Source organism: Plecotus auritus, assembly GCF_963455305.1.
Source record: "Plecotus auritus genome assembly, chromosome: 2".
NCBI classification, from domain to species: Eukaryota; Metazoa; Chordata; class Mammalia; order Chiroptera; family Vespertilionidae; genus Plecotus; species Plecotus auritus.
The window spans coordinates 217257298-217270042 of NC_137771.1; the positions used below are offsets into that span (position 1 = coordinate 217257298).

At 44.4% G+C, this 12745-nt stretch overlaps 1 protein-coding gene across 8 annotated transcripts in view; it reads right to left on the reverse strand.

Moving 5' to 3' along the window:
• Window positions 1–11422: 11422 nt before the first annotated feature.
• Window positions 11423–12745, reverse strand: part of APP (amyloid beta precursor protein) — a 229305-nt gene continuing 227982 nt past the window's right edge. For all 8 annotated transcript variants that reach the window (XM_080657586.1, XM_080657587.1, XM_080657585.1 and 5 more), the window contains one exon: window positions 11423–12663. In XM_080657586.1, the coding sequence (XP_080513712.1) occupies window positions 12562–12663 (102 nt within the window). In that variant the 3' untranslated portion in view covers window positions 11423–12561. The remainder of the gene's footprint in view (window positions 12664–12745) is intronic.

A 12745-nucleotide genomic window follows, 5' to 3' on the forward strand; every position in this document is an offset into this window, starting at 1 on the left:
AAGAAAGGAAAGGAAAAGCCAACCGTAAAACGTTCAAGGATCAGCTTGCTATTCAGATGGGAAAAGATTTATTTCCAGGGATCACGTGGGGCATCTCTAAGATCTTTGTATTTACGTTACCTTACGACCCCCTCCCTCTCCCATGAAAGGGAAAGAAAGCCGCTGCGGTGTGCTATCCGGGTTGTTTAAATACCCATCTGAGCGAAATGATTAGACATCACTAGGTTGTGTCTGGTGGAGACAATGTGAGCCTCTGGCCCATCAGGATTTAATCTAGGAGGGCCCCACACTGGTAGTCGAAACAGATAATTACTTCCTTAGCGTTTGCCATGTCTGCATTGCTTTCTGAAGACAGGGGCAGAGAAAAGACAAGATCTAACGAGCCATTCTTGCCTGCCAAGATTTTTCTTCTTTCCATGATGGAAATATGACTCTGGCTGGGTGGGTCAGATCCAGTATATCATCATGCCAAGAGAGACTCGCCTGCGGGGCAGCCAGAGTAAACATTCTCTAAGTCTTGCCTGGTCTGCAAGCCCAGAACCTTCACCCTATTTATTCCCTGCAAACTTTTAACCAAGAATGATTTGTTTATCATGTTCTTTTCTTTCCCTTAAATCAACCTACTCTTATATGTGGAAATTAAATAGATTTGCATGTAATGAGCCACATGCATTTGCCAAACTTACCTGCAATCTTAGGAAATTGTAGGAAATATTCAGAGGATGGTAGAGAGAAAAATATTATGCAGGAGATGTTGGATTATTTGGGAAATGTCTCTGCAGAATAGATATCTACTAGTGTCAAAATGGTTAAGCCAGCAAAAGGCAACAACATACACTAAAACAAAAATCTGGTCTGTGTTTGCAACTGCAAGCCACAGGGTGCTTGTTCAGCCATTCCTACCATCGTTATATTTTCATCTTTTTGCCTCTGGGCATTAAAATGCAACGAATCCACCACTCACCAAACCCATCAGCATAAACAATAAAAAAATGAATGATCAGATGACACATTGATGGCATTGAAGTCAGTTTAGTATAACGTAGGTGTAATGGTCATGTTGGTGTCAGAGCAGTCTCTGTCATAACAGACTGACCCATTTTTGGACTTTAGTTCTGAGTTCTTTTATAGATGGCTACTGTCTGTGTGTGTACTTGAAATAAAACATCTGTGTTCTGTTCATTTTTGTTGTTTCTGTTTTTGCTTTTTTCTCAGTTTTCTGAGAAAATTGTCTGCTTTCTAGGGCAGGAAAAAGGAAAATTTCCCTCTAGCTGTCCTCTGAGTGAGAGCATTCTAATTATTTCTTCTCCACCAAAGCACACGCTGCCATGGAAATGATCACCGATGGAGGAGGTAGGAGTCTGCCGCTGTGGTTTCGCCTCCATCCCCCCAGAGAACTGCTGAGAACGCCCCTCCCAGTCTTGACATCTGAAAGGCAAAGCTCAGAATGTGAGCCTTCCCCTCCCCCCCGCCCGCAGCAGTGCAGGGACAGCCAGAGTGTGCCCCTGCCCACACCGGCTGAGACCCAGTGCACCTGCAGTGTTATTATAACTGAGACAAGAAAACTCTTCCTTTAACCTTCTCTGGAAAACAGAGGAGAGAATACCACCATCATATGTGTTTTCTTTCCTATTTGTTCCTGAGTTTTTGTCTTTTAGACAAGGCAATTGTGAGAATCAGAGGGTTCTTTCTTTCTTTCTTTCTTTCTTTCTTTCTTTCTTTCTTATACTCATAGTGTGCACCTTGAGGGTGGGAAACCAGCTTTTCTTGGTAACCTTGCACAGACCATCCACACAAATGTAAAATTTATAAACAAGGCTATCTATATCTATATCTATATCTATATCTCTCTCTACATATACATATATATCTCAATATATATACTTCAGAGAGCAAGGGAGAGGGAGAGAGTAACATCAATGATGAGAGAGACACATTATTTGGTTACCTCCTGCATGTGCCCCCCACCAGGGCCCAGGCCAGGGAGGAGCCTGCAAGTGAGGTACGTGCCCTTGATCGGAATAGAACCCAGGACCCTTCTGTCTGCAGGCAGACACTCTATCCACTGAGCCAAACTGGCTAAGGCTGAGGGTTTTTTTTCTTTAAAAAAATTCCTTCCAATTTATTATCATTAGCAATTTTGAGTCCCAAGTGGCCTCCATGCACCTTTCAACAATTCCGTGCCCTGCCCAACATCGCAGGAAAACTGGGAACATAGGCTCAGTCTCTTAACTCAACAAAATCACACTGACATAGTTAACTCTGCTGCGGATGGCTCGGGGAACGTCAAAGCATGACGATAATGGGGGACAATTATTTCAGTCCCCTATCTGCGTGGCCTATACAGGTGACTTTCTAGTCTACCTTATTTGCACCTTGAAGTTAGTCCTTTCCGGACATAATTTGGAAGCAATACAAAATGTCTTTACACAACTTGGCAGTTCAGATGGATTTGGCCTTGGCAGTCCAACATTGATCTTAGGCCTCTGGGCAAAATTCAGGTGACTAGAATGAGACAGGTAGTTTGGAGACCTGAGGGCTATTTCTTCATTCGTGTGTCTGAGACAGCCATAAAGTCAAGTGTCATGCACTCCTCTTCTCTTGACGGCAGAGATACAAAATCTTCAGCCAGAAACATGTGCAGAGACTCGCAGAGTCCCTGGCCGTGCCCTGTGTGCACACTGGCTGTCAGGGAGAGCTTAGAGGTCAGGGTGAGGTCTCTGCTGAGCTCAGTGTTTTTAGATGATCTTTCTATGTGCAGAAGAACCTGCCTTCCACATATGCAGGGCTTTTACGAGTAGCGTGAGCTTCAAATGATCCTGGAGAGACCAGCCTGTTAGGTCTGATCAAAGAATTGAATAGATACCCCTACCCCTGGGAACTGACCTTGAGGCCACTTCACAATGGACATTCCACTTGCTAAGACCATTCTCTTTCCCCTCCGGAGTTTCCCAGAATCCAGACCTGCACAGAGGATTCTTCGCCCAGAAAAAGCCGGCCTAGCGTCCTTTAAAAACCTCTAACTCCCCGTCTTTGGGTGCTGGCACCATTTTGGGGCTCAGCCCAGCTGGTATCCAGATGCCCTAATAAATTCATAATTCTTTACCCCTTTTGGCCTTGTGCGTTCCTCCTTCGGTGACCCTAACACAGACATGTGATTGGCAAGGTGTCCGTTCCAGGAACTCATTTCACTTAGGCCTATTTCTTTCTTTGCAGATCATTTTGCTTCCTCTATTCTTGGAGCTTATTAACGATTCCATCCATATGTGCCTTCGGTTGAATATTCCTGAGGTTTCTATTGCTCTGAGTTTGTCATTTTCCTCTCTCCTATTAAGTGTCTATATTGCAGGGTGCAATTCACCAAGGCTTTTATCTTAATTCCTAAGCAGAAGTAAAATTCTCCAGTAATAGGTGTAATTTTCATCAAATGATTGCTTTCCTATTCTTATTGTTGGAGCTCCATCACTCGATGTGCAAGGGCTGCTGGCCGTAGATAAAACCCTCTGATTTGGAAGAATGAATAAAACCAATGAAGCAATTTAGAAGCTTGCTTTTTGCCACCCAAGGTTATCAGAGCCTGTTTTCTGTGCCAGGCCGGCCAGCTGTGTGAGGGTGCCATCTGAGAAACGCGTCCTCCAGCCCTCAGCGCTGCCCCCGGTTCTGTGTGGAGTAGACATAAGCCTTCCCTACTGAGCCCTACCCAAATCGCACAATTGTAGCAAAATAGAAACTCTTAGTGCACAGTCACGGTTTGGGGCGGTAATGGTTACTTGGAGAATTAACTTGTAATGTCTTGAGAGTAGAACATTTTTTGTTTGTTTGTTTGTTTGGTTGGTTTTTAAACCGTTGCATCTCTCTGTCCTAGGCATTATCTAAGTGCATACAGTAAGCACTCAATAACTTTTAAATAAGTGAATAACCCAAGATGAAGCCACTGTGTCCATCTCACAAACTGAACCAGGGAATCTTGCATTCACTGCTAAGGTCCCCGGTTTGGAGAAACAGCTCAGCCCGGAAGAAACTCAGTGCAGGGAGGTTGAACATTGTAATATGCTCTGGAGCACGTAACACAGCTTCTCCAGGAATACTTGGTCACTTACTTTGGAAGTTACTCTAAAACCTTTTCAAAAAGAATGCTGTTAGCAATGAGGCATGGCCTGCTATTTAGCTTCGGAGCCTGTCATTTGCAAGGAGGGCGGTGGAGGACAATTTTTGTTGCTTTAATAGCCACAAGGGAGCTTCGTATTCTGATTTGATTTGCAAATGTAGTCTACAGGATAATTATTTGTATAATGAAAGCAAGGGGATTACATAAGTTATCTGTGCTCCTATTTTTCCTCTCTGCAGAAAGCCACACCACCCTCAGGCCCTTGTGTCTGTGGGTAAAGGAGAGGGAATACAAGAGAATGGGCTCAGGGACCGTACAAGAATCCTCTACAAGAGAATCATCCCTGAGCGACCAGCCTGGAGGAAAATGCTGTGCATGGTTTGCCCCAAATTTGTCTCTCTGTTTCCATTTCTCCCTGGCAATGCACGGCGCTCCCAAGTCCCTCTGGGTCCTGTGAGAGGGCACTCCCATTACTGATGGGAGAGGGACTTTCACTTTGCAAAGTCAATTTGGTGCTATGAATAAGGAGATAAGAATGAAATATACCCTCTACTTCTCAGACACTCTTTGGAGTAGCTAACAGTTATATGCCATTTACTCCATATCACATGACGTTCTAAATACTAAATATATTAACACATTTAATCCTCAAGACTCTCATATTAAATCCTATTACCTTATTTTACAAATGAGGAAACCGAGGCCTCACTGAGGCAGAGCCAGTCTCAAAAGTCTGTGTTCCTGACAATGGGGCAGTGAGGGCCTGGGACAAGGGTAGGGGGTGGGGCCTCGAGGGCGGGTTGGAGGGGGTCAATGGGGGAAAAAAGAGGACATATGTAATACTCTTAAATAATTATTTCAGAAAAGTCTGTTCTTGAAGCAGATGCTAAACTGCCTCTCATTAAAACACAAAAACTGAACAGGACAATAATTTGTGGTAAAAGATATCTGTTTAAACATGATTGATTGTAGTAAAAACATTCCAAAAAATGAATACCCTTATGTAGTCATTAATGCAAGTGGAAAAAGCAGCATATGGGCTATGAACAAAATGGCAAGTGAGTTAAATGCTTATATACTGGGAGTATACACTGAGTGGCCAGATTATTATGCTCTCTGAACGCATAATAATCTGGCCACTCAGTGTGTGTGTGTGTGTGTGTGTGTGTGTGTGTGTGTGTATAGAGGCCCGGTGCATGAATTCGTGCATGGGTGGGGTCCTGCCAGCCTGGCCAGGGGGAGGGGACATGGGTGGTTGGCCGGCCTGCCTGCTGGTCGAACTCCTGGTCGAGGGGACAATTTGCATATTAGCCTTTATTATATAGGATATACACTGAGTGGCCAGATTATTATGCGTTCAGAGATCATAATAATCTGGCCACTCAGTGTATATGCAAAAGCATTAACAATATTTCTGTTTGAATGGTGGGATTGTGAGTAAATCCTCTTTTTCTGCTACCTTCTGTATTTTCTGGATAATTAAAACTGGATAATGCATTAAAGCAAACATAGCAATCAGAACCTGCAACTCAGGGACAAGGTTTAGATTTGAGCTTTTGATTTGCACCGTTATAACTAGCATTTTCCATGCGGCTGAGGTTACTCAGAGCTGGTGCATAGGAGAGAAAGCTGAGGGCAGACCTTGGGGGTCTCTGAACCTCCACAGCAGCGGTTCTTAAGACCTTACATGGCTTTTGCAACTATGGGGGGGAGGGGCTTACTAAACATGCAGACTCCAAGGTCCCCCGAGATGATCTAGTCAGGTCCAAGGTGGGATCCAGGAAAATGATTTTTTTGGGGAGCAGGACTTGCAGGCAATTCTGATGCAGGTGAACGAGAAAGGCCTTTAGGAGACAGATCTGAAGAACAGCACCCCACGGAGGACTCAGGTAGGAGGCAAACAACATAGGGCCAGGGAGCCCCAGGACTTTGGGGACAACAGATGCAAAACGACTGAAAAGCACATTGTGATGTATCAAGCGGTTGTCCACCCCAGCTGTTTATTAGAATCACCTGGGGAGCTTTTAAAACATGAGAGTGTGGGGATTTGTTGGTCATGGTGATGAAACCTCCCTCTTCGGCATTGCTGAGAGGGAGACAGGGAGCCCTCAAGAGATCTGCAAGTAGAGGAAACAAACAAAACTCAACAAATGCCAGAAGAGCGCCCCCTGCCGGCCTCCGCAGCCACCACAGGCCAAAGGGTGCAGAAATAGGGGCAAGGAGCCTGAAAATCCCTGGAAAAGAGGGGAGGGGAGCAGGGGACTTGGAGGAAAAGCAGACAAAACCATCCCAAAAGAGAAACGGAAGCGAGATACACAAAAATAGTGACCCTGAGGGGGACCTAGCTCAGAGCCCTGGCTACGGAGAGGGGCTGGAGCGTGCAGGGCCAGAGGGTCAGGCTTGGAGAAGCACGGCTTCTGGAGGACAGCAGGGTCCGTGGAGAAGAGGGGGTGACCTGGAAAGCAGGCAGCGAAGGAAAAAAGAGGCAAATGAAGGATCCTCCTGTAAACAAGAACAGGACGCACCAACCCTTTCCCTCCAACCCGTCCATGAAAGACGCTGCACAGGCGAGCAGAGCGCACCGGCCCACCCATGAACAGGACCAGAAAGCCACGGGCCGGGCGTGGCTCAGAGGTTGAGCATCCACCCAGCACCCAAGAGGTCACGGATTGGATTCCCTGGCAGGGCACATGCCCGGCTTGTGGGCTCCATCCCAAGTAGGGGACGTGCAGGAGGCAGCCAATCGATGATTCTCTCTCATCATTGATGTTTCTATCTCTCTCAAATCAATAAAAATATATTTAATTAAAAAGAAGAAGAAAACAGACCATTTCCACAGAGAACCACAGCAAAACGTCCCAAGTTGTGAATGAAAGATTCTCTGCAGGCAAAGTCTCCCACCCCGAACCACCATAAAGTTGAAGAAAACCGTCAACACTCCATATTAATTAAAAATTCTCCCACGTGCATTTGAATCAGAAACACAAAAACTAAAGAGAGAAATCAAGGGGGAAAAAACCCCAGAAAGAAACAAAATGAGAGCGAATGGAACTCAGGAAAGAAACAGAAGAAAATCACAGAACCGTATCTGTGATAAAGAACAGATTATAAGGTGCCCGAAGGGTTCAAATAAAAACTTAGTAAAGGCTATTGAATAAAAGAAGGTACATGACCAAGAGAATGAAAATGAGATAAAGAAAATAAAAAGGATCAGAGAGGAGGCTGAAATGGAAACGAGGCAAAGGAGGCCGGAAGTTCCTATTATTACTGCCTCCAAAGAAGAAAATGCCAATAATGGAACGGAACATAAAACTCTAATCCAAGAGAAAGTTCCAGAAAAAAATGAACTGACTCTCCACATGGAAAGGGCTTAGGAAGGGGTGAGTAGTTAGGAAAATTGACCACAAATAATCAACTCTGAGGCATAGCTTTGTAAAATGATTAGACTTTAAAGATACAGGAAAAATACTCTCCGATCCTCCAGGCTGAAAAGGAAAACACTAGGAAGGAAAGAGAATTAGACTGGCCTCAGCATTCTCAAAAATAACCTGCAAAGCAAGCAAACGGCATGGAGCAGCGTGGTCAGGAAACTTAAGGAAAAACAAGCTGCCCTTCATGTTTTAAGAGACAGAAATCAGTTTTGCATTGGCCAGAGCTGCAGGAATACTGTCCCCTCGGGCTGCTGCAGGGAATTCACTGGAGGGTGAGCTTCCTGCAACCAAAAGATGCCTGGGAGCAAAGGATGGACGGTGCATTTCATCTCCCTTACTGGACTGGAGGCTAAGGCTGAAATAGGGTGGGCTCCTGGGGCGAAAAAAAAAGAAAAAGTAAGCATTCATGTAGAGCAAATGCAACTGAAAAACAGGGGAGAAGAGAGAGAACAGGGGGAAAGTAGAGTAAGAACACTGACTGTGGTGTAGGTGGGAGGTAGGAGTCAAAGAATATCATTTAGAAAAGAGAGAAAAAGGTTAAGCAAGAAATAAGAAGTTAAGAGCACTACAAAAAGCATTAGTACAAAATAACCACTAGAATGAAAATACAGAGCTTCCTATAAAACACACACACACACACACACACACACACACACACACGCACGCACACACAGGCCAAGAGCCCTCCCCCCAATAGAGACAGCAAATGCAATATACGCAGTCATTACAACATGAGATATTACAGAATGGAGAGCAAACATAGCAGTCATCTCATAAAACTGATTTTCAAATTGGCTCATAGAGCAAAAACCCAAGTCTGTGCTTATAGAGGACAGACACACAGTTAAGAGGCAGAACTGAAAATAAAGCGTGGGCTCAGCTCTATTGGGCACATGGAACGAGTAGTCAACAGGGTTGCAATCCTGATAGCAAAGCAGACTTTCAGCCCAGAGCTAAAGACACAAACAGAAGATTCACAGAGCTATACAATGGCCCTTGAACACATGAAACCATATCCAACTTTACTCATAAGAGGATAAACACACATTTACACTTTATCGACATGCCATGCCTCACCCATCAGGTTGACCATGCCAAACTCCACCAAAATCTCATTGGTCTTTGGCTTGGGCAACTACTACCGTAATTCTACTCGGTCACACATTGGTTTTGTGTAAATTGCCCATAGAGTAATCCCCAGACCATCTGGAGAGTCCTTTCAATATACCTCAATTTGAGAAGCAAGATTATAAGGCATTATCTTTTCATAATTCAAATATACACTGAGTGGCCAGATTATTATGATCTCTGAACGCATAATAACCTGGCCACTCAGTGTATATCCTATATAATAAAAGGCTAATATGCAAATTGACCCCTCGACTAGGAGTTCGACCAGCAGGCAGGCCGGCCAACCGCCCATGTCCCCTCCCCCTGGCCAGGCTGGCCGGACCCCACCCATGCACGAATTCATGCACTGGGCCTCTAAAATATATATATATATATATATATATATATATACATATATATATATATATATATATATATATATATATATTACATATTATATATATATGTTGAGTGGCCAAATTATTATGCGTTCAGAGAGCATAATAATCTGGCCACTCAGTGTATATGTGTGCTTTACTTTTCCCCCCATTAATGATCAAAGAGAAAGCTTGCAGTTCCAGGGGCTGAAGGGTGTCCTGGGAGGAACATCCTATTTGGGAAAGTCGGACTTCACTTCATTAGTGTCACTGGAAATAGTTTTGTCGGGGCTAATTCACCATCAGCTACCTCTCTCTGGGTCAGGCAAGAGGCAGCGGTAGCTCCTACCTATAAACTGCCACAAGCTCCATGTCATCACAGAGCAGTCGGTCTAACTGCCCTTAGCGGGATGAGAGGACGCTTTTGTTCTCATGAAGACAGGACACACTCAGATGTGTTTTCATTGAGCCTGTTCATCGTGCCTGGGGACGTGATGACGCGATTTTGTTCAATTTTCTGTGCTTAGTGTTTTAGTGTAAAAGGTCGCAATCTAACTAAAATGGTGCTGGTTGGATCCTCTTGTTCGCCCGATACCAGGCCCAACGCTGCAAAAACACATTGGCCGTGTTCTTTTTTATTTTTTAAATAACCTTGGTAATTAGGTTGGAAAGTTTCTTTTTAAAAAAATATTTTTATTGACTTCCAAGAGTAAGGGAGAGGGAGAGAGCGATAGAAACATCAGATGAGAAGCATTAATTGGCTGCCTCCTGCATGCCCCACACTGGGGATTGAGCCTGCTACCTGGGCATGTGCTCTGAATGGGAATCGAACCCTGACCTCCTGGTTCATAGGTTAACACTCAACCACTGAGCCACACCGGCTGGGGTGTGTTCTTAGACCTTTGGAATAGCAGTTGGACAGGCTTCCTCAACTGAAAAATCATGTATGTATGACTGTTTTAAAGTAGATATAGTGCAGTGTGGTTTTCAAATGGGGGTGACTTTGCTCTCCCTAAGGGACATGGGGCATTTGGCAATGTCCAGGGACATTTTCGATGATCATACCAGGGAGTGGCTACTGGCATCTAGTTGGTAGAAGAGAGACGCTGCTAAACATCCTACAATGCCCAGGACAACTCCCCGGCCCCCAGCAAGAAATTATTTCCTACAAACTATGTCAATAGTGCCAAGGTTCAGAAATCCTGTTTGCTAGAAAACTGGCTATCAGCTGGTCTTAGTTTTTCTTTCCCTGGAACGTTTCTCTTCCTGTCTTATTTGGGGCTGCTATGGTCTGCCTGAATGTTTGTGTGCTCCCAATTCCTATGTTGAGATCCTAATGCCCAATGTAATGGTAGTAGGGGGAGGATTGGGGGTGACTAGGTCATGGGGGTGGAATCCCCATGGATGGGATCAGTGACGTATATAAGAAGCTCCAGAGAGGCCCTTCCCCCTCCTACACTGTGGGTGCAAGGGGAAGTCTGTGGCCTGGAAGGGCCTCACTGACCAGGCTGGCCCCCTGCCTCGGACGTCCAGTCTCCAGAACTGTGAACAATAAATGTACCACATTTTTCCATGTATAAGACGCCCTTCCCACTTTTCCAACCCAAAGTTAAGAAACCAGTATTTTAAACATTTTGCTGGTTTTCCTCTTAAGGCCTTCTTTTTGGGCACCTTAAGGAATTGTTCTTCCTGTTTTCTCCACTGTCTGATCATACACTGAGGGAGGAGGTCCAAATTGTCTCTCTGCAGCTCTATTCCCATGCTCTTTTGCATAGCCGATCACATTCAGTTTGAATTTTGAAGAGTGAGACAGTCACTTACCGGTATTTATCTTTTCATTTTTTACATCTTTGTGGGCTCAGAACGCTCAGGTCCCTGTTGCATCTGCGCACTCTCCACCTCCACCTCCAATTTCGGCATCAGCTGACGTCAGTAACAATAAGGCTCTGATTGGAGGAAGCCTGATTGACAAGGTGTGGGCAGCTACGCACCCACCAGCTCCCTCCTCGGCTGACTTCCGTGTATAAGATGCCTCTGGATTTTCAGTCTAACGATTTTAGAAAAAGATAGTCTTATACACGGACAAATACAGTATGTTGTAAATACATACACATTCATGAAATGGCGTTTTGTTAGAGCAGCCTGGACCGACTAAGACACGGACAAACTTGAGGACCAAGATGTGGCAGCAAAATGCTTTGGATCCAGTAAAATCTGAGTTAGATGTCTGAGGTATATTGCTAGCACTAGGGATGCACACTGGCCCAAAATTTTCCATCTCAAACTTACAACTAAGACGCAATAGGTGTGGATGCCCAATATGAGAGAACATTAGGCCTCTCCCTAATCTTTAGGTGGTGGTAACCATGGAATCACTCACACCAGCACAATGGCGCTCCTCCAAGAATGTATTTATTTACATGAAAACACCGTTTTGTACAAATTGAAGACAAATCTTAAAGAAGGGGTTGTCCAGGCATGCCGTTCCCCAGTCCCTGATTTTGCCCCTTCCCCTTTCCTCTTTTGGTATCACAGACAGAATGTCCTACACTGGTTAAAGGAAACTAAATCTGCCTCTTTTCCCCCCACCTAAAATAACTCCCGATACTGAATGTCCATCATCATTCTTCAAAGAAAACTCTTGCCCAGGGTTATTTTATTTAATTTATTTATGGAATACAGTGTAGAAAGCTATCATGGTCATAAGCAATGACTGTACAATCATCCTGCAGAAATTTTTTTTGGGAGAATTCTTGGTAATGTGAGACCCACAGAGCACTCCCGCCCCTCCCCCCAACCCCCGAAAAGTGCTTACAAGGAACAGGGATTCTTTTCTTTATCAAAGATCCAAAGATACATGGACCAAGAAATTTTCAAATCTGAATGCCTAATGTGTGCACATAAAACAGGCACAAAGGAATCGACGGGTATCCTCGTAATTCCTATATCACAAATATAGCAGAAGCAGCAATCTGTACAGTAAAATGCAATCATGGGGGGAAAAAAAAGGTCTCAAAATCACCTGGAATACTTAAAAACGTGTAACTTCAAAATGCATAGTGATCAGGAAAAGAATACTTAGGCAAAGAGAAGCAGCTACACTCCCACGTCCACATGAAGCATCCCTCATCGATTTCTTAAAGCGTATTTCAAGTAGGACTTAATTGGGTCACAAACCACAAGAATAATATACAACTGGCTAAGGGGCTACGTGATAAATAATCAGGAGAGCATCTAATCATGCATTAGTCTGATACCGCTAAAGTCTTTACAGTACACAAAACCCATTAAGAATGTGGTGGAGAGACCAAAAATGTGAAGAGAGAGAGAGAAGACATTACTGATCTGTGGATTAATTCAAGTTCAGGCATCTACTTGTGTTACAGCACAGCTGTCAAAAAGGTGGTCATGAGTAAAGAATAAAAATAAAACAGGAGGGTGTGTTTCTTTCCACAAGAGTCTGTAAATGAACACCGATGGGTTGTGAAGCAATGGTGTTTGTTGTCCCACGTCAGAGGCTGCTGCGGCGGCTGGTCTAGTTCTGCATCTGCTCAAAGAACTTGTACGTTGGGTTTTCATAGCCATTCTGCTGCATCTTGGAGAGGTGGCGCTCCTCGGGGGTCACGGCGGCGTCAACCTGGAAAGCAAGTGCGAGAAAAAGTGAGTGAAAAGAAACATCAACCGTGAAAGAGTGCGCATGGAGAAGCCAAGATGGCAAA